The sequence below is a fragment of the Hyposmocoma kahamanoa genome, unplaced genomic scaffold (assembly GCF_003589595.1).
Source record: "Hyposmocoma kahamanoa isolate Upper Pololo Valley unplaced genomic scaffold, ASM358959v1 62, whole genome shotgun sequence".
Taxonomy (NCBI): Eukaryota; Metazoa; Arthropoda; class Insecta; order Lepidoptera; family Cosmopterigidae; genus Hyposmocoma; species Hyposmocoma kahamanoa.
Genome location: NW_020653850.1, coordinates 9,554,921 through 9,581,019, shown reverse-complemented (window position 1 = coordinate 9,581,019; position 26,099 = coordinate 9,554,921). Strand labels below are relative to the sequence as shown.

Sequence of the window (26,099 nt, the reverse complement as noted above, 5' to 3'; positions counted from 1 at the left end):
AATTATCGGCGGTCCTGAGGCCTCTGGTGCTTTTTAAACATTTTTACAAAGACAAACCTGACGATACTCATAAATGTGCCTTGGCTTCTGCCGTGATCGTCGATTATGACCTGAAGGCCTAAACAAACCACTAAGTACACTTTCAAACTTAGCCATAGTTCTACGTCTATTATAGTCTCTGATTGTTCCCAAGAGCTTACTCACTTCCTTAACAATTACTGTAGCTGGTGCTTCAGCTTTTACATTTACATCTGCAGCAAATTCAGCTTTTACTGGTACCAAAGGCAATGGTTTGACTTCGTTAGCTGCTTCAAGATTTACTTCCTTGTGGACAGTCTTATGTACTACTGGTTTGACTGTTTCAACAACTACTGGTGCGGCCAATTCTGCTTCTTTAACGAATCCACCTGATACTCCGAAGGATTTTGATCCTGAGAACGTGAATCCAGAAGACCCTTCAACTGATTTTTCTCCTCCCTGTGAAACATAAATCTTATTAGCTATTGAAATATATATTTACAATAAACCATGCATATATATGAAAATAAAATAATACAGAATGATTTGTGCCAAAAGAGTTAAAAGCATCCTTGTTTGTGAACTAGCTCGTAGGCTAAAAGTAAAGCAAAGAAATTTGTCCAGAAATGGCGATGTGCATTTTGCATGCAGACGAGGGAATGGAATACCATTACCTTTTTGTAAATTGACACATTAGTCTCCCAAACACCCAGACCACACCACGCTTCTCTGCTGATATTCAGACGTTATGTTAATATATGTTAATACTGTTGTTGCTCGGTTGTAGTTTCCCATTTTGGATGAAAATAAAGAGACGATAAAAAACTTAATTATGTTTATTTATAATATATATTGCACTTAATTAAGCGTAAAAAATATATACTTATATTTTAGTATATAAACTTATGAGTTAAAAACGAATTGCCGTCACCAATCAATCAATCAATCGTATAATGTTTCCGCATTTCTTTTTCTGCGCGTTTCAGCGCATCCCTTTGCCGTTTAAGTTCCTTTCGCCTAAGTTTTTCAAGCCTTTTTCTTTCCTTTTCCATTGGGTCACGTACCAGTCCTGATGCTGCATATCGGTTTCCAGCTTGAGCTTCTGCGAAACCGCTACCAGCTGCTTTCTCTCCTGTGACTCCTCCTCCAAGACCCGCATGAGCTTTTACATTTCCACCAGCTGTTGCTCCAGCGTATAAACCTCCTGCAACAATGCTCACATTAAAACCTAGCAATTTTGTAAGGAGAAAGAATAAAAATGTTTGATTACTGAATGATTAAACACGTATATAGATGGAGTTCTTAGGTTTTCGCGACTACTACAAATCAAACTATTTTTCGCATCTAAAGTCGGTTTTTTCAAACAAATCAACATGTTGAGCTCTTTACATGTCCCATGGTAACGGCTAACTGAGATTGTAAAATCATTAACAAGTTATGTCTAATATATAAACTACCCTATTCTGAACAGATCAAAGAACATTCCAATCTATTTTACATACGTGTAAATAAGTAATGCGTAAAATAGTTTCATTTCCAAGAATCTGTACATAAATTGGAATACAAAAGCTTCTTTAAGATTTAATTCATTAGTTTCCTTGGTGACGCTTCTAAGAGGAGATTCATATTACAAGCAAACTACAGTAAAATATGTTTTACTAAGAATAACAATACTAACTCATTACCGACTCACAATAGCGTTGCCCTTTTGACTTCAGATGCTGCGTTGTTAAGCTACAATTAAACTCTAACTACCGTCATTGTGTGCAGTGTCTAGGTCGGAACGATTAAAGTTTTCTTGAGGAATCTAGGGCTTTTTACATTTTTGTACTCGCATTTCCATATTTCAAGGTATTTTCATGATTGCAGTGAAAGTAATAAGAACATTCATCGAGTAAACTTGAATTTAATAGGTAATCAGTACGCGTTTTTCGAATAGTTAATTGTTTTTTTTAAATTAGTAATTTGTATTTCAATTGTATTGCAAGTGGAAGGCCTCTATGCCTTCCCCGGTGGGAATAAGGCGTGAAGTGCATGTAGGTATGTATTTATTTCAATTTGATTTTCGAAACTCATTTACCACAACAAACTGTGTAGTCAATTAAAATTTGACTAAGATGGATTCGCATGGCCAATAATCCTTTTTATTCGTTTATATGTATATCGACCTTAAATGGCACTGCTGAGCACTTTCTAAGCAAAGGCACAGACTACTTAATAGTTACTACGTAACAGATACATTACTCTTATACAAAATCGAAAATACCTACGCTATAATAGCCTACAAAATATCGCTGACACCAGGTGCTCATTATGAGGGAAAAGGAACCTAAGCACGCGCTCATAGAGGCGAATACAAGGTTGCGTGTGCAGTCGTGCAGAATCGTATGCGCAAGGGCTGAGACTTTGAAATTACAATTATTTATTTAGTAAAGCGATGGGAGAACGGTCACCTCTCAATTGGAGAGCGACGGTTCGATTCCCGGTTCGAATAATTTTCGAAATGAACTATAATAAAATTTGCTCTGGTCTGGGTTGTGACATTATTTAATTATTTAATTATTATTTATTTACTCTAGTGCTCATAGTACAGGGAATTCTCTAGTTAGAGACCAGGTTATTGGCGTGGTTCTGTGGCACTTTGACTCAATAAGCTGTATTATCAATATTCTTGATGAATATTATAATGGTTATTAGATTAGTCTATTTAACGTACCACGGCCATAAAAATTCCATGAATAAAATATCCTTTACCTAGGTAATTGGAACCTAATGCCGATAATAAAAAGTGGGTAGTTATAATAAAAATAAAGAATAACGATAATTTATTGTGAGTATTCCTACTTCTACACTTCTACACCCATCCACTGAACAATAATGACGCGATTTCAACATTTCATCAATTTGTTTGCGAAACGTGCCGTACGATCATTCTGATGTGCGTGCGACACTCTTTAAGCGCTTGCGCCGACGTCGGCGCACTCAGCGGTAGGCACTTATCGTGTAACCTTGAGCGAGTGACGGAGCCACAGACATAATATCTAGATAGACGCCGCAAGTGTACGTACTTCGCGTGTCCAAAATAAGTCAAATTCACTTAGTTACCGCTGCCATACTTCAGAACGCGCTCGACCGTTATCGTAGATAAACACCAGTCGAAAACGCGAAAAGTGTATAATTGTGCCATTGTAAACTGCAAAAGCACCATAACTGTGAGTAAACAGTTAAACAGGGACGTTTCCTTCCACGGGCAAGTGATTTTGTAATCAGAAGATTCATAATTTACTTTAAAAACAATTATTTTGGTTTTGTATGAATTTCGAGAAAACAAATATGCAACCGAGTGTATGCCTCATGTTTGTAATACATTGCGGCTTTTATTTGTTGCGATATATTTGTGATCCTTTTTTAGTATGCCATGAATATCGAACGAACGCACTTTTGTATAATGCATTCAGTTTCGTGGTACGACCGCTTGTATATTCTTTTGGCCAAATTTAACATTTAGTGATATATACGAGTAGTACGTTAGGCAACACTGTCTCAATTCTGATCGATATTGAAAACAAAGGGACGACTATTACTATGACCTCAGCAATATTATAAAAATATTGTATAATTCTTTTGTTATAACGTTTAGTAACGTTTCGTTTTTTTTTGTATCTATTATCAGTAGTATCTGTAATTTCGTTAATTTTTGCAGCACGTCGCCTCGAATGTCCGAATATAGTGAGCAAATAATTACATACATCGCCGGATATGTAGTACGAGTAATACAAAAATATATATATTGCAAAGAATTAACAGTGCGCTGTCTTTGCAAAAACCTGGTGTTGGTCATACGTATGAGTTCGTTGCTTTCGAGGACGAAGGTGGTCTATTTTATCCCACTTAAGATGCTATACAAATATGCAGAGTAGCAGAGTTAAAAATCCGAGAAATAATAAACAAACATTTTCATCAATTTGATCAATTACCAACAGTCGCAAGTTCATATATTGACGCGCGTTTTCATTATTTAAGTTAATCGATAAGATCTTCTATTACAAAAAGATGTTATATAATATGCTCATTTTATTGGAAGAACATGGGAAGGACAATAAATTTAATATTTGAAGTCGATTAAAAATTAGTCTTAATTTTTTTATATGTAATCAACATTTTTAGTAATATCTATTCTGCTTATGTATGTATTTATGTATATAAAGTATATGTAGGTGTGTACGTCTGTCATATGTATATATTATGATCATTTATATATATTATATTATTTTTTATTCACATTTAAATATTAATTTTATTGTACAATAATTAGTCCCGCAGACTTCATTTTACACCTAGGCTAGGGTCGGCTGGAAGAGATCTCTTCTATAAGCTCACCTTTGTATAAGTCACCTTTGTAACTTATGTTTCATGTGTCTTTTCTTTGTGCAATAAAGAATTATTATTAATATTTTTAAAAACAAGTAAAATAAAAGAGTTAACTATTTTATTATAGTATTTTTTTACTAATTGTAATCAACAAATACTTGAACAAAAATTATTATATTTAAAATCGATTAATTAAATGGAATACACGTCTTTATGCGTATTCCGTTCAATCAATCGAATTAGGCGAGCGGAAGGTTTCCATCACTAAATAGTTCTTGTGACGTCATAGTGGGTACAAAAAATATGGCATGCTTGTTTTTCATACAAATTGCTGTACTTGCGGCGTCTATCTAGATATACATATGTCTGTGGAAGGAGCCCTGGCGAAGGGTATAGGTAACACGGTAGTCTACCCAAGTATACTTAACAAAACTGTCAAAAACAAAACTGTTAAACTACTGTGTATTATCATTGAAGTTCTTCGATAAACAAGAATCTGTTTTTATTATTAAATCAAACTGTGTTTTCTTTAATAGTGTATAATAGGTGTCCTTGAATTAAAATGGTCATACCAGCTGTTTGTCCTGACTTATCGACAGCGCCTCCCAAGCCAGCACCGGCTGACTGACCGTACGGTGTTCCTGCTGAAGCGAATAAGCCACCTCCAGTTCCTCCACCTGTCAAAAAAAAATGATACCAAGTGACAGCGCAGTCATGCGCCTGGTGGTAAGCGACATGCCTGTCCATAGAAGTTCCAATGCCGCTCAGAGTTTTAAATCGCAAAGGTCTGAGGGCCACTGCCATTGCGTCCGTCAACTTGAGACGTAAGTTAACAAGTCTCATGTGCCTGTAATTTGACCAGCTCCCTTCAAAACTGGAACGCAGTAATGCTCACATTACAGGCTGGCGGCAGAAATAGGTAAGGTGGCAGTGTTTCCCTGGATGAACTCTTTCACAAAGAGGTTTACTGCGACATCTTTCAGGTGAAAGGATTAGCGACCTTTTCAAAGGTATTGCATTCTTTTTCTGTTGTACTTGATTGATATACAATTATGTACTCAGGATAAATATACATAGTACAGATGGCAATACACTTCAAGCTACATACTATACCATTGCGCTGGAGGCAATATATGAACTAAAATGAATATATGGCTTGATGATCTGTTGACCGTGTCTTCATAAACGGTGCATAGTAAAATATAAGAACTCTGTACAGTCTCTTGGGTGCCTTTAGTCACTTAAAAAAATTTCAGACACATGTTTTAATTGCTGAATACGTATTTAGGCAATTATCTTTTGCATCGAACAACTTCCAGCTACGATACGCTTTTGTATCGAAAAATCCCTCAATACCGGTATTGATCAAAATTATTCAGTGTAAAATTGAAGGAAAATAAACGTTTCAAATGTTATTTGTACATTAACTTTTATCATACAAGGCGGAAAAAATCAATGGGACATGAATAGGAAGTGGGTACTTTAAATGATTATGATAGCTAATATTACATAAAAGAAACATTCTTTTATTTTTCTTAATATGAATAACTGCATTCACAAAGTTTTATAAAAGCTTGCCTGAGCGATCCAATGTTTATTGAAGTTATTTTATAGCTATCATTGATTCTATGGAACAGTACAATAAAATAGTGAGTATTTATTTTTGGCATTTTTAGATGGTTCGATTACCGGCTCAGGTAAACTTCTTATAAAATATGTGTACACTCCGCTTCCATACTTCGGCAGCAAATCGTGGGAAATAGTGAATTTAAGGTGTAAAAGTATCCAAATATTCGATCACTGGTCACAAGACAGTTCAAACAAAGTTTTCGGAGAGTGAGTGACGGAATTGCACGATTTAATTTCGCCTATCCCTTTCCATCATCTGGAGACTAGACATAGGCTAAGGGTTCCACGCCTGTGTCGTGGTTATTTCAAGAATTTGCATGAATTCGCTTCGACATTCATATGGCGAACGACTATGGAGTGGAATTCCCTACCTGCAGACTCTTTCCTGAGCGGTATAACTTCAGCCTTTTCAGGAGTTTCAAAATGAATAGGCATGATTTAAGTGCGCATGCTCCATCATCGACCTCATTGTCACTTTCCATCAGGTGAGATGGATTCAAATGCTGATTTATTTAAAAAAGTAAAAAATAAAGAAGACCTTCGTCTTACCCAATATACCGCCAAGTCCTGCCGATGCGTGATATCCCGCGAAATTCACACCAATCGCGCCGTCTTTAAAAGTAATGAATTGAGGTGCCTGTAAATAAAATGAATAATTTAAAAGAACAGCCCTGGGAGGGTGATCCATACGAAAGAAGTGTGATCCTTTCTTAAATATTAACTATTCAAACTCAATAACATTCAGTAGATACTATCAAGAAACTAACATCGATGATCGTAGATTCATGTGGTGACAAGATTCTCGTTAAATAATAATACTTTGTTATAATTATTAATACAAAGATCGAACACTCAGAAAAAATTCCTTCGATCGGGCCGGATTCGAACCGACGTCTTCTAGCATACCATGCCAGACGGTATACCAACTAAGCCACGGAACGTACCAGCAGCGGACCTCACGAATTTTTCTATGTACTTGTTGTCGTGTATTTGTATTTGGTTTTTCAACGACTTTTTACTCGTTGCGCCATCATTGGTAATCAATCCGTAAAACTCCGCAAAAAACAACATAGCTTCAAAATTACTATATATCTTTGTGACTATTTTTCAAGACAAGAGAATCCTTTTAATATAGATTTTGAAAAACCATGATCAAACCAGAAAAAATAAATCCATACTATATGAATTACGAAATAACTAAAAGCTCCGTCGTGCAGCCTGGGACACTTCTCATAAAACATTCATACATTCTCTACCATGGTGCATTAGAGCCATGTTGTACAAATGGGGCTTTACACGGCTAGTCATAGTTGCGTAAATACAAAATAAATCACAAATTTCATGCTTATACGACCTGAATTAAGGTCGTCGCGCCTCGTGCGTAAATAACGCCTAATTCGCTGGCAAAATTAACTCATATATTAAGTAACGTCAGTCAAATGTTATTTATGTTACATTTTATTAATTGCACTGTAAATACCCTTCAGGATCGTGATAATATGAAATTACTGTATAATAAACAACAAGTCAACTTACATCACAATCACGTTCTTTATTAAGTCTATCGCAGAGACATTCGAATTTATACTAATATAAAAACTTTTTACTGAAGTTTAACCAAAAGCAGAGATTTATTGCTTTTTAAATGAAATTAAAAATAACTTTGGATTTTGCATGAGCTGCGTATGTTATAACAAAAACCAGTAGATTAAGTTGTGAAATGCTCTTCGAATAAGGAAAAAGTGTTTTTGTTCTTTTTATGCGTCTTAAGTACAATAATTACTGGATGCGTTAATCACCTACCCTAGAACGATGTGACGTAGCGAAAAAATTAACGATCCACGAAATAAACGATCTGCTAATGTTTCAAAACATTTACCATTTATTTTTGAGTATATAAAATCTTTCCATCGGAAACTCATTTCCTATTTGCATTATCCCATCATTTATTTCTTTCAATGATTCTGGCTGTATGTCTTTATCATTTATCCTCGTCACGCCAACGAGTTTTTAATTTAATTTTTCTGTTCCGTTTTTAAATAAGTTTTTGGGCCTTGAAACATTTGTCATTTGTTTTTGAGATTATAAAATCTCGCCATTGGAAACTCATTGCTTATTGTTAGCTTTTTAGTTAGTTCTATCCTTAGAATAATAACGCATAGAAACCTAGTCCGCACACGATAAGTGAGGCAAATTGAAGCGCTCCCAATCGACCTACACGAGCGGGCGGGCTTCAGTGCTCAAGGTCAACAGATCAAGAATTTTATCTAAAAATGACAAAATGTGCGGTAAATGAGTATGAAAATACGTCAGACAAACATAAAATAGGTACTAACATCACATTCCACAAGGAAGTAACGCGTTTCTACTTGTATTTTTATATAAATATTCACTAAAACAGAAAATTAACCTACTACTAAAACTAACCTACATGAATTTGATTTTTGCCTCACTTGTGACAGTTCGTTTGGTATGAAACTATCATTCTATGCGTTATTATTCTAAGGTTCCATCTATTAAATTATTCATTCATTCTCGTCACGCCCAAAGAATTTTTTTTTTTCTGTTCTATTTTTAAACAAATTTTAGTGCCAACAAAATCATTATAATTATGTAGTTTTTTTTGTGTGTACGTCAAATATTATTCCTTATGTCCATGATTTGACAAATTTCGACATAATCATGCTTAATTTCAAATTCTTACAATAGATATGTGTATGGTCTTTTATAATACAATTTGTACTATAATAAAAATTAAAATGACAAGATGCTTGGGGTTTTTCCACACGTGTGGATTATATAATGTATGAATTGATTTGTTTTTCTACGCCGTTACAATCTCAGCACAAGCCAAAATATATTTATGCTTTTTTTATATAAATCACATTTTGCTTGTGATACCTCACAAAATATTTTCCCGAGATAAAAGTGTCATATCGACTGTGAACTGGCAACCGGTACTATCTCAATTTTGGCAACTTTACACGACGAAGAAAAAAATTGTTTGCGTCATTTATACAGCACCTGGTTTATTAAATAAAAATACGTAGTGTATGTGTAATAAAAATATTTAAAAACTATGTGGTTTATTTTATAAATCATTTAATAAATCAGATTTTTTTCTCTTCACCTGTAAAGTTGTCAAAATTGAGATAGTACCGATTGCCAGTTCACAGTCGATATGGCATTGGGAAAATAAATCCTAGTAAGTAGCTGAGGAGCTCCTCGGGAAAGAGTTCAGCGTTAAGCGTCCAGGGAAGTACTACCACCTTTTATAATATGTCTGCCATCAAACAGCAAAGTGAGCATTACTGCCTTTCGGTTTGAAGGGTAAGGGTGCTGTTGAAATTAATTACAGGCATTTGGGACTTGTCAACTTACGACGTGTCCAATAGCAGTGCCCCTCAGGTTTATGCTATTTAAAGCTCTGAGTGGCACTGCAACTGCTATGGATAACTGTATCGTTTACCACCAGGCGCACAACTTGTCCGTTCCGTCGCGGAGTATCATAAAAAACAGTTATAGTTTCTAGTATATTGTGTTTTAAACGTAATTAATACACACGGCCCTTTACTTTAGTTTAAACTAATAAGAATAATTTTATTAAAATATATTGACTACAGATTAAATGCTTATTGATTCGACCATTTCTCAAGTGTACTTCGTAGATAGTTAAAAAAATTTAATTCGAAAACCAGCTTGCATAAAACGTCAAAAATAGCGGAAGAAATTACATGAATGACATGCGAATTTTTGGAAGTAGAAGAAAAGTACAGGATTGTAGCAATTGGAGTTTTGAGATCTCTGCCTATTTTACATACGGCATATTTAAATCCGTCATGCGTGCTTAGAAATACACGGTGTCCCAAATGACTTTGGTATTGTTGCTGTAGCGTAACACGCATTTATTCTCAGTTGCAGACGCCCCTTGACATTTAGCAAAGTTGTCTGCAATCAAGATAAAGTTCTCACTCTTGCTTTGGATGAATCAAACAACCTTTAACATACATAACTATCATTACGATAAATCGATTATGTATTGGAAATGATTCACACTGAGTATATATCAACACAATTTGCGTCACTGTTCTTAAGGAAGTTAACACGGCGATTACTAACGATTGCATTAACTTAATGCTGTGTTGTAAACTGTTATTTCTAGATCGTTTCCTTTTTAATTATATGAAAACAGTAAGCAAAAACTTGTAAATATTATTATTATTATTTAAAATTTATAAAAAATAAAATAACTTTATTTCGTTTATTGTATATAATAATGTTTTCACCGTTTGTATTTTTTATTGACTTGAAAAAACGGAGGAGGTTCTCAAGTTTATTGTACTTTTTTGTGTATGTCACGCGACTACTCCGACAGTTTTGACCCAATTTCGATAATTCTTTATGTTGAAAAAGGGGTACCTTAGTAGTGGTCTTATTAAAATTGGAAGAAACTATTCCACCTCTAAGGATGGCAAATTAGGAGAAGAATTCGATTTATTACATTTCACCCACTTTCCGTTAACCGATTTCAATAAAACTTGGCTATTTGCCAATTTATCTATGACTCAGTTGCAGATAACTAAGGTTAACATAACCCATGCTAATTATATTATTACCATGGTATGTAATAAAAGAGAACACAACTAAATTTAACAACGTGTTTAACAAAAAAGATGTTAAGATTTTTTCGAGGCGCTGTCGGTATTACCCACACTTGTTTTGCAAATTACGCCTTCAGGTTAGGTGACTAATGGCATAAGTATGAGAATGACTAATTGAACATTATTCATTTATTTGTAATCAGGACCAACAGCTTGTAAAGCTAGTCTCAATGGTAACAATAAATAACTGAAAGCCATGTTATAGGTCTTCACAAATAGCAGTAACCTAGTAGTAACCTAATATCACATATAAAGAATAGCGAAAAATCGCTGTTGAAAATCGCACGTGTCCATTCAGTGCATTTCTTACCAAAGGCCCATTTGAATTAAGATCCAGATTGAATGTATTAAAATAATTGCTAGCGCACTGTACATTGTAATTATTATTTAATTGGTTTGGGATAAAAATAAAAGTGAATTATTTCTCAGAAACTTACTTATCATCAGCAGGAAGACGTCTCCACCTGAACATCCCGTGACCTATATAGCCCACATAGACGCTCCGGGACCATCATGGTCTAGGTCAGCGGCTCCCAAACTTTTTGCCTCATAAGCCCCTTTTTTTACGGTTTTTTTTGCCTTTATTTGCGGTTTTTTTATAAATTCATCAACTTAAAATAGCAGTAGAGCTCCTTGGGAAAGAATTCGTCCAGGTAAGTACTCCCACCTTACCTATTTCTACTGCCAAGCAGTAATGTCAGCATTACTATGTTCCAGTTTTGAAGGGTGAAATTACAGGCACATGGGACTTGTCAACTTATGTCTCAGAGTGACGGGTTATGGGCAGGCGTGTAGTAAGATTTGTTCGTCCCGTCACTCGATATTATAAAAAAAAAATGCGTTTCTGATAGCTGACAGAGTGACAGATTACTTAACAGTTACTACATGTTGCTTACTTTGATAAGTTTAACTGTATTTTGATAAACTTTACAAAAACAAACCACATGTTAAGTTTTATACATTTATTTAACCAGGGTAATATGTGTGTCAACTATTAGAAAGTATTGTTTACGTGCGTAGGTTTTATTTGTGTAATGTGCATTATTCCTCCTATAAAGCCAAAACATCGGTCATGACCAGCCTAAATGGGTTCCTCTCTGGTGAATTAACGTATCATGCACCCTTTATTTTATTTCACACTACTAAGTATCCGTTGTTGCTTGAGTGGACCGATGGAAATCGATAGAGACCAGTTTGGAAATATCGGTGAAGGTTAAATAGCGTTCAGATTTAACTTGATATATTTTATTACAAATATTGCTTATTAATGCTTTCTAAGTCGTTATGCGTGTTCTTTTTAATAATAAATTTAGAATACAATAAATATTAAACAAAATTATTGTTTATCTAACTTTATTAAAAAAATTTAACTTTACATCGCGTATACTTGTTTTTTCAAAAGCAAAAACGTTGGTTTATTAAAAAAAAAAAACAAATATACGCGATTTAGATCCGAAAAAAATAGTTTCAATTTCAATTTATTAAAAATTATTTAAGAATAATTTCCAGCCAGATGTTCATGGTTTCTTAAGCGCACAATTACACGAGAAGAAAGCCGCGCAGATCAAATTCAAGCCAGGCTAGCCCGCATGACGTGAAAGCTAAACGAGTAGAGCGTATTTTGCCATGACAGTTATGCACGCAGTCGCTGCGCGGCGGCGACGCGGACTCCGCTCTTCGACCGTGCGGCGGCCGCGTAGTGTGAACGCGATTAAATTTATGTCGAATAAATGCGCCCTAAAAATGTGAATCTTAATGAAATTACTGGCGCAAAGAACACAAAGCGAAGGAAAAAAACGAAGAAAGAAGAGTCAACGACCTAAATTCACAATTTAGTGCTAATTAGTCACCATTTTCTTCCAAGATTGCGTCTAAGGCAATCTAGAGGGTTTTATAAAGGATCAAATTATAGACTCCATTATTATTTTTCTTCACATTCTTATGTGCCATAATTAGTCATTATTAGCACGTAATGGTCAATTTGGACGATATAACTGAGTGCCAAGATAGTGTGTCAAATAACAATTAATTATGATTGTGACTCCACGTCAACAATGGTTTGCAGAAAAAAAACACTTGATTGTTTCTATTTGCTTAAGGTTCTTATAAATATATGATATTGTTTCTTTAGTCAATAGCCTCCACGTTTTTTTTAACTCGATCAAAAAATGTGGCAACCGAAGATTTTACAATTTTTTTTAAAAGACACCAATTGCCTTGTCTTAAACTAGGAAATTCCTATGAGTACCAAAGTAACGAAATTCACTCTGGGGCACTTCTCAGAACACCCAGATCGGAACCAATTTAGAAAAGTTCTATTTACATTCTGGTTCTACCGGAAATCAAACCCGGGTTCCTGATCCTCCTAATCCAGCAGTGTCCACAATATAAGCAATTGGATCATCGAGGTTATCGTTTTGAGTGCCCGCCCAATTACTGACAATAGCTTTACAAAAATATCTCTGTAAGATGGTATATCCGAGCATAGCATATCATTTACACTTATTTTTTAGGGGAATTTCAAAAAAGGATCAATTTAAATACAGTTATTGTGAACAGTCCATATTTCAAAATATAAAATTGCAAGTAATTAAAAAATCGAGAATAAGGTACATTTACATGTATCGTCACAAATACTATTTACATAATTGTTACAGTCACACACAATCTATAAATACTCACCATTAACAGAACATAATAATCGCGAACTTTCATTAACTTCGACTACAATCGCTAACCGGTTCAAGGTTACTATCATTACCCTTTTTTTCCTATATCTATGATCATTACCAGCTTACACAATAGCAACGGTGTATAACAAGTGATTAAGTGTGTGTATCGTCGAAATCGGAAATCCGATTGCTGATGTTTGGACATAGTTGGTGAATGGTATAGGAAAAAGCGAATAGCGGGTGCAATGAATTACTATATATCCGTCCTAATACAAAAAAAAAAACGTAGCTAATATTAATTCTAGCTTGTACCTGCGATAGGCATTACATTGGCACATGGATTGGGAGAGATAAAATGCTTACGTTAATTATTCAAGTAATAACGTACTTTTAATTTCAATCCAAATTCTTTAATTTTAAAAAGTTCAACAATCTTTTGAATTTATAATATTAGTGCAGCTTCTGCGTACTTGGATAACAAAAATCCACGGTAATGACCCATTCAGCTCTTGTAGGTTGGGTTGATATGTATTTGAAATGTATGTTTGTATGTATGATGTATTTGAAATTATTAAATATTGTAAATGACAAATGTATAGAAATGTTTATTTACAAAAAGCAACCCCTGGAGTTTCTTACTCATTCTCCTCTAAAGATTTGGCCTTAGGAATAGTAATAGTAATTTGCTATCGTATTATGCTAGTCAGAAAAAGTCGTATATCCACATAATAAAAACGAAAAAGTATTTTTGTTGCCGCGTGATGACTCCCTGAATGAGGTTTATATTCGCAACATGTATTATATCAATTACAAAGTGACACATTTACCGAAAAACAGCATTTACCACCAAAGGACATTTTGTTGTTCTTATTTGCTGGAAAGTATTTTTTTTAAAACAAAATTGATTATGATCATTCCAGTCATCATTCATCATTGGCTCCGTACGTCTATGACAGACAGCGCAAACACGAATATGCTATTTTTCCCAATATTGCCTTCGAAGCCATAATTTCCATCACCAAATTTTTACCAATTTTTAATATCATAATATTATATAAAATATCATAATTTTAGTTTCACCAGTTTGTAACATAAAGGTGTGTAATCAGATTTTGCATTATAAATTTCCATGAAATGAATTAAAATTTATTCCTGGCTAGGATTTGCATATTAATATGTTTCTTTTTCCCTTTTTAAGCTAATTTGTCGTCGTTATTACAAAAAATATATGGTGAAACTGTCGCGGTTACTTGATATGCATGATGGAAGAGCGGAATTACTCTCGTGAGGACGCTGGATACACAATTATTTTGCTTATAAACATATAAGAAAAGCGTATTTATAAATAATAAACACCTTTTTATTGAGATTTTATATGATCGAACACACAGATTTTTTTTTAAAGCTGCTGTGAGAAGGTTATTCAAAAATCTCTCACTACTTGTTACTAGTGGCGACGAATGCCGAAAGTCGGTACAAAGATCTATAACAAAAACACAGAGAAGAATTTCGCCGACTTGGTAACTGAATCCGTGTCTCAGATGGTTAGAGCAATGCTACGATGCAGCATGGAGTGGAGTGAGTTCAAGTCCCACGTGGTAGACGAAAATTATTCTGTGTTTTCGATCTTTGTATTCATAATCAAAATAAACACCTAATCTAATTAATTAATCTCTCTTGTTCGTCACTTGACCTTAAATGTGGCGTAAGTTGAAATATTCAAATATTGCTCAATACATACAAAGGAAATGGAGGAACACTTGAATTTCCTTTTTTTTATATTTCACTTTCAATGAATTTCAATTATTTGTAACGTTCTCTAAAGAACCACTTTTAAGAAATGTCCTTTCAATAAAAAAGCCACTAAATGATTTAATACGAGCACCAGTTGAATAGCTTTATTTCTCACAGTAGCATCAACTTGATGTATAATGAATAGAAACTGAGGTATTAAAGCTAGAGGTGTGTACTGAACGTGGAAATTGAATTTACATAGTCAATACCAATCTTAGCCAGTAATCTCACAACAAAGGATGGCGATGATGGTGCTATTAATTTTAATTCTTACTTTATTAGTGAACATCTATATCTATATTCGACACAACGCTACTTCGACTACCCATAACTTTGTGCATTGAAATATTGTGTAAGTAATAAAATCATAAGAATTTGCTTTCTGTCGCCAAAAATGAAATAAATGCTTGATGTATGGTGCGTGGATGACCTATTCAACATCAACAGATATTTTAATATTTGTTCAGATAAATCCAAATTCAGAGATTACCTTTACAAACAATAAAAAAGTACATATAATGTATGTACCAACGTTATGTACGGGTTAATTATTATGTAAAAGGTCCTAATTTATTAACGGAAATCCTTTTAAATCCAAGCAACTTTTATGACCCTTCTAAAAATGTTGAATAAACCAGTTTTCCGTAATATACTTAAATTTACTCGACCCAAATATATTAATCAACAGTATTTTTCATATTCAATCTCAGAGTAAAGAGATAAATTAAAAGGATATCGATCAAAGAGTATATCTACATTTGTCTTTATATTTATTTTGATGACACGGATGTGTACGAATAATTTTGATATAAATAATTTCACCTAACAAAATCACAACGTCATATTATTATGTCAGATCAGTGATAAACTTCATAACAATCCTCTAGAAGATTCCATAAATGTCATGCGCAATTAGGTTGTAATTATTTTGTTACGGCACGCTGAGCAACTTGTCCCCATTAATGAATACACTTTTTATGTTGTATTCTTTGGCTTTTGAATAGTGTATTTCTACATAATAACACCATCAATGAACACAAAGTGCATAGTGCACACCCGCCCCACGTCGTGTGCAGACGCACACATTCGCTTACGACCACGGCCATGCAACGCGAGATTATGCGAATTGTATATCCGTACACATAAAACCGCGCTGCCACGTTTGTATGGAGTTACCATACTTGTTTTATTAGACTATGCAAAGCGTGTCTTACTTGAGACGGCGGGCTCAGGGCAACGTCGTAATACGTAGATCTCAAAATTATGAAAAGCTCAAACTAATTTTTCCAAACTGTCCACGACCCAAATCAACAGTTATAATGTTGGCATTTCATAACAGAAGCGTTCTTATAGGAACAAAACAAATATTTTTTCAAACAAATGAATTGTCCCACAATTGCAATTTCCTAGACTTAAAGAAGAATCATTTTAAATCTTCCAGTATTTCCGTAGTAGTTTCACTATACAAATGGAACTATTTATTTTAATTAAACAAAGAGACGCTGCTGCTTCATTCTATTCAATGAGTTCGCTACGAAGTTAGCGTTAAGAACTCGTTTTGAACTTGCTTAAGTAATTCTACAACACAAACAATACAAGCTGTATTTAAGTATTTAATGCGGAAGAATTATTGGCTACATCAAGGAGCAGTTCTAGTGCTAGAGGGAACTTAAAGCAGCTTAGTGTCCATACCATTTAATGCATCCCTAAGTAAGCATTGTTGAAAATTTTACTTTGCAAAAATAAAAATTACTTTAAAAAAGCGATAAGTTAATATAAGGCTCAGTATACTGCCCTCCTTATCATAAATAACGCATTTAAATTTCGCTAACTTTCGAGATATTGGCACCTAAAGTTTTGTAGTCACCTAAAAAAAAAATCAATTACTGTACAAAACATCATAGATGGCGCTACGGCTAAAAAGTGGTTGAAAAACCAAATACAATGATCCGACAACAAGCACAGAAAAATTCGTGAGGTCCGCTGGTTCGTTCCGTGGCTTAGTTGGCATAGCGTCAGGCACGGTTTGCTAGGAGACGTCGTCGGTTCGAATCCGGCCGGATCGAAGGAATTTTTTCTAAGTGTTCGATCTTTGTATTAATAATTATGACAAACTACTTTACTAGTTAGTCATTTCACAAAAAATAATGGAATATCAATTCAATAAAAATTTAAATATCAATTGCGCTGATTTTGCTTAACAATAAAACTGAAACTAAATAAGATATTAAAGAACCGATTAGATGGGGTTGTAGTTTTTGTTTCGCTGATTCCAGCTATGTTAATAACTCAATTTCGTCAAAGCGACGCAGAATACGTATCTTTAGTGTTTAAAACTCGAGTTGAAAGTTAATTTGACTCCCACTGACAAAAACTAGCTTTGTTTTCTGGACGTCAAGTCCAGTGTTGTGACATGTTATGAATTTTAACCTTGTGTTAATTCATTTCAACTATGAACCCATACTTAACTAGAATATACAATTAACACATGGTTTCATTGATGCTTTATACCAACTATGGCGGTGAAAGCGTTAAATTAAACAAGTAAATTAAATTAAAGGTTTGTAAAATTATAGGCACATGGGACTTGTCAACTTATGTCTCAGGTGACGTGCGCAGTGGCAGTACCCCTCAGATCTTTGCGATTTAAAGCTCTGAGTGGCACTGCAACTATTATGGACAGGCGTGTAGCTCACCATCAGTTGCTCGATTTGTTTTAAAACTAATGTATTTTGCAAATTTATTACACCACAGTCTCCCGATGTGTCATGTATCAGAATCAGACTACCTGTCCCTTTCGTAAATTCTGTGCACACTTTAGACGTCTTATAACGACATGGAATGGAGAGTTAAATGTTCCGCCAGAAGAAATTGTGTAGCATCTAGTTTAATACAAGAAACGAGATACGTATTTCATGTGCAATATTTATTCTACCCATCTTTATTCTACCTATCTTCTACGGAGCTTCCATTTATATCTGTCGTATTTCTTTTACGTGACAAACAAGATCGTATTCTAAGTGCATCCTATCGCGCTGTTGATAGAGTTTCACTACGACCCAATCAGGAAACATTCAACTCTCCTTCGAATTGGATTGATCCGTTTTATACATTCAGTTTTTAAAAGCAAATACAGCTATGCTTATTTTCACTACCATTTTTAGAAAAAAAATGAAATATATCAAAAGGAAAACTCACTGAATATCAAAAGACTGAAAAATACACTTTCATCTTAGTCTGAATTACGTCTACATGACTTTTGATAAAATTGTTTTCTTTCGTGAAATTTATCTCGAAATTTTATCATTATTTATCCCAAATTTATTACATCTAAGAATATTATGATAAATCATTTATAGCATCAAAAACACTAACTGTAAACTTATTTATGTATGTACTAAGCAATGTACGAGTATACTTTTAGTATGGGTGCGATCTACGGTGCAAGACAATCAATGATTGCTTCATTGATGGAACTTTTCAAGAAAATCATACTCATACCGACTCACATTCTCACATCATGGGAACAGAAAACCTCTTTTTAAAATTCGCTTAAAAATTATAAATTTTTATTGAATTGATATTCAATTATTTTTTGTGAAATTACTCCACTAGTTTGTTATAATTATTAATACAAAGATCAAACTCTCAGAAAAAATTCCTTTGATCCGGTCGGATTCGAACCGACGTCTTCTTGCATACCGTGCCAGACGCTATACCAACTAAGCCACGGAACGAATCAACGGACCTCACGAATTTTTCTATGTGCTTGCGTCGTGTCTTTTGTATTTGGTTTTTCAACGACTTTTTAGTCGTAGCGCCATCTATGAGAAATCTATGAAAGATTTATCACCCAGTTAGTACCTTTACAGCTACCAGTCCTGGCGAGAGATGTCGCTATTCACTGCATTATAATTTTTATTGCATTGATATTCAATTCGCTTAAAAATATTAAATAAAGAACGTTTGTCCAATAGGTCCGGCCGACCCAACATCATATATGTATGAATTAACCAGACGTCCATGGACGGCCGACAAATAAACAACCTTAAAACTCTCCAATTTATCGACGTAAATTGCATCCTATGAAGTCGTCAAACGCTTTTTGGTAAATTAATTCTCGAATACGTAATTAGGGCACATTATTAGAGTCCAAAAAACGTCAATTTTAGTATCTAATATTTTTAAAATTTCTCAATTTTCGTACTTGCTGCTGTTATTGATAAAACCTGTAATCTCCATGCGAGTCTCCTTAGTTATCTATCACTACGTCTGTACAATTCTTCACCAAATCGATCAAAAGGATGCGTCATAGTGGAGCAATTCCGCGTATTGGGTGCTGTTCGCTTGTTATTTTTACGGTCCGGGGAATTCAAGCTCTTGTTTTCAATTATCTTCTTACGTAACATACTATTTGACTTGGCTCGTTACAATTTTCTTTTTCTCTTGGAGAAAAATATGTTATACACACGCATACACCAACATTACCTGAACAATTTAATAAGTCGTGTGAATGTCTACTAGTTAAAGTAATGTGAGCATTATTGTGTTCCGGTTTTGAAGGGTTAAAGGTGCTGGTGAAATTACAGGCACGTGGGATTTGTCAACTTAATGTCTCAGGATAACGGGCACAGTGACAGTGCCCCTCTGATCTTTACGATTTAAAGTTCTAAATGGCACTGCAACTGCTATGGCCAGGCGTGTCGCTTACCACCAGGCGCACGATTTATTCATCCCGTCACTTGGTATAGGTACTATCATAAATACAGTTAATACCGGAATATCATATGAAAGTGGAATCATATATTCAAGAAAGACAAATTCAACGGCGTTAAGGTACATTCTTAATTAGAACCTGACGAAAAACATTACAACAGACGCCGTAGTGACTAGGACAGCGTTTCCCATTTGGTGGGTTGCGATCCGGTACCGGACCATCAAAATAAAATACCGGATCGCAAACATTCCCGCCTCGTTGAAATGGAACCAGACCTCAGGATAAAATTTTCGTTATTTTGCGCGAACTTGGGCCCTTTAGTAAAAAAATAAGCAGCAGGTCCATACTGCACTAAATAGGCGATACCGAAATAATATTAGTAAAATAATTTTACTAACTATAAATTTACTTAATGTGGTTACAGCTTGGGCTTAAAAGTATTGAGCGGGTCACGAAGAAGCAGTATGAAAATTACCGGGCCATGCCAGAACAATGTTTGGGAAACACTGGCCGAAGATATATATATTTTAGAGTATATAGCCTTGCCTAGCACCTATTTTGTCTTTTTAGATTAGTCGTCATGATCCACAGGGTTGGGAAATACGTGCGGAACCAACTAAGCTCTGGATATCGTTTCGAACACGTATCTAAACAGATACACCCTCCTTAATGTAAATAGTGACGAACCATCAATAATAAAATTTTACACATCAATTATTTATTGCGTTGTCTTTTCGCTGCTTTAACAGTACGAAAACTTAGACCTTTATTTAACAGAATATAATTGATTGAACAGAAAATTGGGAAAATTTTCATTTAGTAATATCAAATGGCTATAAAACTTTTAATTGAATTTCGTGTTGTGCGGAAATTACTTTTTGCTTTTGGCGTATCTCGTATTGACAGATAACTCAATAGGAGTGATGCTACTTAAGAATGTATACCCTAACCAAATTCGATGTGGAATAAATGTCAACGTGATACTAATCTTGAAGATATTTGTGATAAATTTTATTCAAATCACTAGTAAGTTATTGGAAACGTAAACAAAAAGTACCATTAATTAATTGTTTATAAAACTGTCATCCCTAACGATTTTTTTACTTGAAAGGAAAGATTGCAATTTCTAGCTCGATGAGATATGTAGTTAATTAGAAAATAAAATGTTACAATTTGTTTCTTTTTAACCAACTTTAAAAGAGACGGTTCTCAGGTTGACTGAATTTTTTTGTGTATATTACGCGATCAGTCCAGCCATTTGTGAACCGATTTTGATGATTATTTCTTTGTTGGAAAGAGGGTACCTCAGTATTCCATTTAAATTTGTAGCAAATATTCCTCCTCAGGTGGCAAACTTTGGGATGTATCCAGTTTTGGACACTTTCCGGTAACCGGTTTCAATAAAACTTGGTAAATAGATGTAGCTCCACGAACTTTTGAGTTATTATCTACCACTACCTACTATCTAGCAGTAAGTAGGAATAGGTATCAGAAACAGCGCACCAGCGTGCGCAGGTGCGGGCGCGGGTGCGGGCTCGGGTACGTCCAAATCAAATATAAGTAGACGCTCGTTGCGTTCAGTAGCCGTGCGCGCCGGTGCTGTGTTGAGGCGGGCGAGGGCACGGGTGCGCGCAAGTAAATCTATTGACTCGGTCCATCCGTACCTTTCACAGTGCTTGGTCTAGCGTCTAGTGTCTATTTTCAATTTCGACGTGTGGATCTACCCACTCGTAGCCGCTTCGGCATTGTGAAAGCGAAGACGACAAGACCCGCGCGCCCGCACCCACCGCCGCGCCCGCGCCTGCACTCTGAATGAGCCCATTCTATGTCGAATTTGGTGTGGGGAGACGTAGACTTCGAAGTACATATTATCTGGATCAGATTGAGGTTGTCCTTAAAAAAAGTCGGGGTCAAAGTACCGAGAATAAAAGGGCATGTCTGAGGAGACTGATGGGAATCGAAGAGGCAACGGAATTTTGTCAGGTGTATATACATATGTCGATATAGAAAAAGTATTTGACGACTTGAATATTTTTTTCCAATATTTATAACTTCGCTTTAGAATGTGATCAGCGATTTAGATGATTTTTACAATTAAATATTTTTCTCATATCGACACTTTGGGGAAGAATGAGCGTAAAACTTAGCTTTATTAATAATGCTGTTGGGTTAATTTTCATGCACAGTCAATCTGAATACCTACTCAGTTTTGTTATTCGCCAAAAATGGTATATTTACGTACACATACTTCTAAAAATAAAAAGCTATGAACAAGGCTTATAAATTTCCGTTTTTCACTCCTCGAGTAAACATTGTAGATTGGCTTTTACGAACTGCCATCACCGAAGTATCGATACGGAAAATATTTAACTAATGAATATAATGAAAGATTAATATTTTCAATCAAGTCGAATACCTATTAATTAGTGTTCGTTGTCGCCTCTTAAAAATTTGTTTTGCTCCAAAACCAATTACGTCTGAACAAGGCTTATATTAGTTACCTTTTGATAGCGACAATATTTTGACGTTTACGTGTTTTCAATGTAAATTATAAATTTCGAGTTCAAATTCCGCTGAATTATTCTGTAGTCTAATGAAAGAACGGTTGTTACTCATTTCTTCAATTTATTTTTGTTCTTTAGTAATTTATTTCAGGTCAATGCATACCTTAAGGACTAACATATATACAACGTAATAAACTAAATAACTACTCTACACGAATTGCACTTGTGGGCGACGTGTGGCGCAATCTGGTGTCAGGTAACCGGCCGCGGAACCGCCGATATACGATACCCCTCGGCCAAAACTCCTCCTTCATGAAGGTCGACAGATGTTCGGACGGTACTCTCACCACAATCGAATTAAAATTCACCTTGTGGCGGGACCCTCAGGGTGTATTTGGCACCTGATGTACTCCACTATCTCCTCAGACTTCGTGAAGTAATGCGGTCGCGACAGGTACAGTAGCGTCGTCCGTATGACCGGACGCAGCAAAAAGTTAGATCCTGTCGGTGCTGTGCCACACATGTTACGGCTGATAGGTTTCCTCTTCACCACATTTCTAAAGCCGTCCTCGCCACACTAATCCGTCTGCCTCTGTGGTTTTGCAACTTCAGAGACAGGCACATGGGGATTGCTTTTGCTCTTAGCCGATTGCCGCTCGAGTTTCGAATTGGGGGTCGGCTAGTAGAAGCGGCTCGGCATTTGAGAGGGCGACCTAGGCCCCAATTCTGCTAATTTTAAATCATCTCTGTTGTACGTTTGGTATTCTACTAAAAGTGGAGAATAGTGGCTTGGCTAGCCATCGAGCTACTATTCGACTGCCATTACAATTTTTTGGTAGTCTAGTCTTAAACGGCGAGCAAATGGTACATCAAATTACAAAGATGTACAGTCATTCACACTATTGGCCCATGGTATTATATATACACATTTTTAGCAACAGTAGAACTCATTGCGAAAGAGTTCGTCCAGGGATGTATTGCCACCGTACCTATTTCCGCCACCAAGCATAACTGCGTTCCGGTTTTGAAGGGTAAGGGTGCTAGTGAAATTATACAGGCACATGGGACTTGTCAACTTATGTTTCAGAGTGTCGGGTGCAGTGGCAGTGCCCCTCAGATTTAAAGCTCTAAAGCACCACCAGGCGCACGACTCGTTCGACCCGTTACTTGATACTCTATAAAAAAGACTAAAAACAAATTATTTTAGGTATTAAAGTTTACTGTGTATTAAAGTTTACTGTTTGTACTAAAGTGTTATGTATAGCCTTAATTAGATCGTAGGTTTATATTCCTATATGTGAAATTTCTTGGCTCATGTCTTCGAAGCTTGATATACGTATTCGATCTGTAATCTGTTGTTGTATACCTTATCCAATAAAAATAAAATATATCTAACGTTAACATAGCTGCGCGCACAAATCAGCAAATTTTGTTACAAAACACGATTCAATTGTACATTTAAGTAGAGAAATTCAGTACTGAGTTCTGAAGGTGCCATTTTTTACTACACGATGTTTTATATGGGATAATTCTATCCCGCCCGTGTCGCGAAACAACGATTAGCGTTCGCTTGCGACTTGTCATGAATATACCGATTGCGCATTCGGTGATAGGAGTTCAAAGTTTCTCTCATTAGTGCCGAACTTTACATACACACGTACCGTGCGCGTTAAACATTTTGAAATCATTCGTATTACGACATAGTACTAAAATCTAACGCATGCCTATACTTTACTGTGAAATGAGCATTACATAATACTTTGCCATTTAAAATATTTAGAAATGAAACCGTTTTTCGGACCTAAATCAGTTAGCGTGACCATGGGACCTGTAAAGAGCGTGTAACGTTGGTTTTGTTTATATAACCTGGTCATTGATATCTTCAACACTAGAGTTGCCACAGCGAGGGGATTACTCAGCGATTTTTTGTTTAATTCTTAGGAAAGTTTTTCTTCGTTTGTAAAATTCTCAAAATTTCTTCGATCTCTGTTTTTCCTCTCTAGAAAGCTTACATATTTATATTATATTATATCTAAAAGTGTAAACTAAATTGAACTACTTCATTGTTTATTTCAGTTACTGTATATAGTTGTAGTTTACCATGAATACATAAAATAAAAAAAATGAATAAAATAAAACAAATATATATGCGATTTACATCCGAATAAATAGTTTCATTTCCAATTTAAGATATTTAACAAATATTTAAAGTATGTAAATATGTGTATGTATTCAATCCTACATGAAAGCTAAAATTTATTCAAAACCTGTAAAATTTTTAAGTTTTCTAATACACTTAACGTAACTCATTCTACATAACGGCGCGCTATTTAAACAGTTGATTACTGATTAAAACATATCGACTAGTTATTTTATTCACTAAATCAATGACTGTAGTTATTATAATTTTAGAGCGGGTAACACCGGATGTACTTGTAAGTGTCAGTTTTTCGGCGGGGAAGAAGTTTTGAACAGGTCACCGCTTGTGATGTTGTGTTGATGATTGCACTTTCAAACAAATTGGCTCTAAATTTGAGTAATTTGTGCGTTGTTATTTAGTCAATTGACTTATTCGTAAGAATTTGACAAATTAAAACAGTAAGCGAATTGCGTGATTATTTCTTCGCATTGGGACAACTCGCGCGTTGACAGCCACCATGAACCCGTCGGAAACGAATGATCCGCCTCAGGATTGTGCGTCACGATATAGATAACACACACTTTTTTTTATGGCAAGCTTTATAATATGCCACCGATATAATAAGAAGAAAAAAATATATACTTTAGATAAATTTTACAAAGAAATGGTTTTACATGGTTGTTATTGTAATAAGACACGGTTCGGAGTTAGGTCAACAGTGATAATTTAATTTCGAATATAGTTTCATCGAATTGGCATTAAGATTGAAAAAAGTCCTCTTGATTTTTTTTATATTACTTTGATTTTTCGATAAAATAAACAAAAGTTTGGTCACTATCAGACAATATGAAATTGCTTGAAGTCATATTTATGATACAAATCACCAAAAGTCGGAACCAACTGAATATACGTATAGCAGAACTCAGTATTTATCTCCTCGAATTACCGAAGAATCCACGACAAGAGACTTGGAAAGACTATCTACAGAATCTACGAAGACGGATACTGAAAAATTATGGAATCATTCATAAAATGGTTGCTGCAATTATTGATACGCTCTGGATATATTACTAGAAAACAAGTATCACACTAAACATTTTGTATAATTCACATTGTCTTTTCAGTGTATTTCGATAAGCGTAAATATTATGTTTTTTCACATTAAGATTGGTTTAGAAAGTTAATGCAGTGGCTTTATCAAAATGACACCAAAAGCTTCAAGTGTTTTGGATACTTCCTGATATTTTTAAATAACAAAGATTTAAAAAAATATATGTTTATGGAGCAATTAGAGATGATTGCACAGAAGAACACAAACACTCAGTATTGGTGAACATTGAAGTAAAATGAAATTTCTTTCTTAAGTATTTAAATTTTATACCAAGTGTTATTTTTTTATTATTCTTTAGGCATTTCTTTTCATTTCTTTATTTTTATTAGCCGTACTTCACTGGACGAACACTTTCACATGTAGCTACTACTACTGCCATTAAAATGTTATTATTATTATTTAATATATATACATATATATATATATATATATATGTGTGTGTGTGTGTGTGTGTGTGTGTGTGTGTGTGTGTGTGTGTGTGT

General features: G+C 34.9%; 1 protein-coding gene across 1 annotated transcript in view; it reads right to left on the bottom strand.

Moving 5' to 3' along the window:
- The window catches only part of LOC113229606 (probable RNA methyltransferase bin3), a 51,014-nt gene that overhangs the window by 12,855 nt on the left and 12,060 nt on the right, over window positions 1–26,099 (bottom strand). The window contains exons 4-7 of the mRNA XM_026463266.1: window positions 6,568–6,655; window positions 4,962–5,066; window positions 1,083–1,222; window positions 205–477 (exon numbers count right to left, since the gene is read on the bottom strand). Of these exons, the coding sequence (XP_026319051.1) occupies window positions 205–477; window positions 1,083–1,222; window positions 4,962–5,066; window positions 6,568–6,655 (606 nt within the window). The remainder of the gene's footprint in view (window positions 1–204; window positions 478–1,082; window positions 1,223–4,961; window positions 5,067–6,567; window positions 6,656–26,099) is intronic.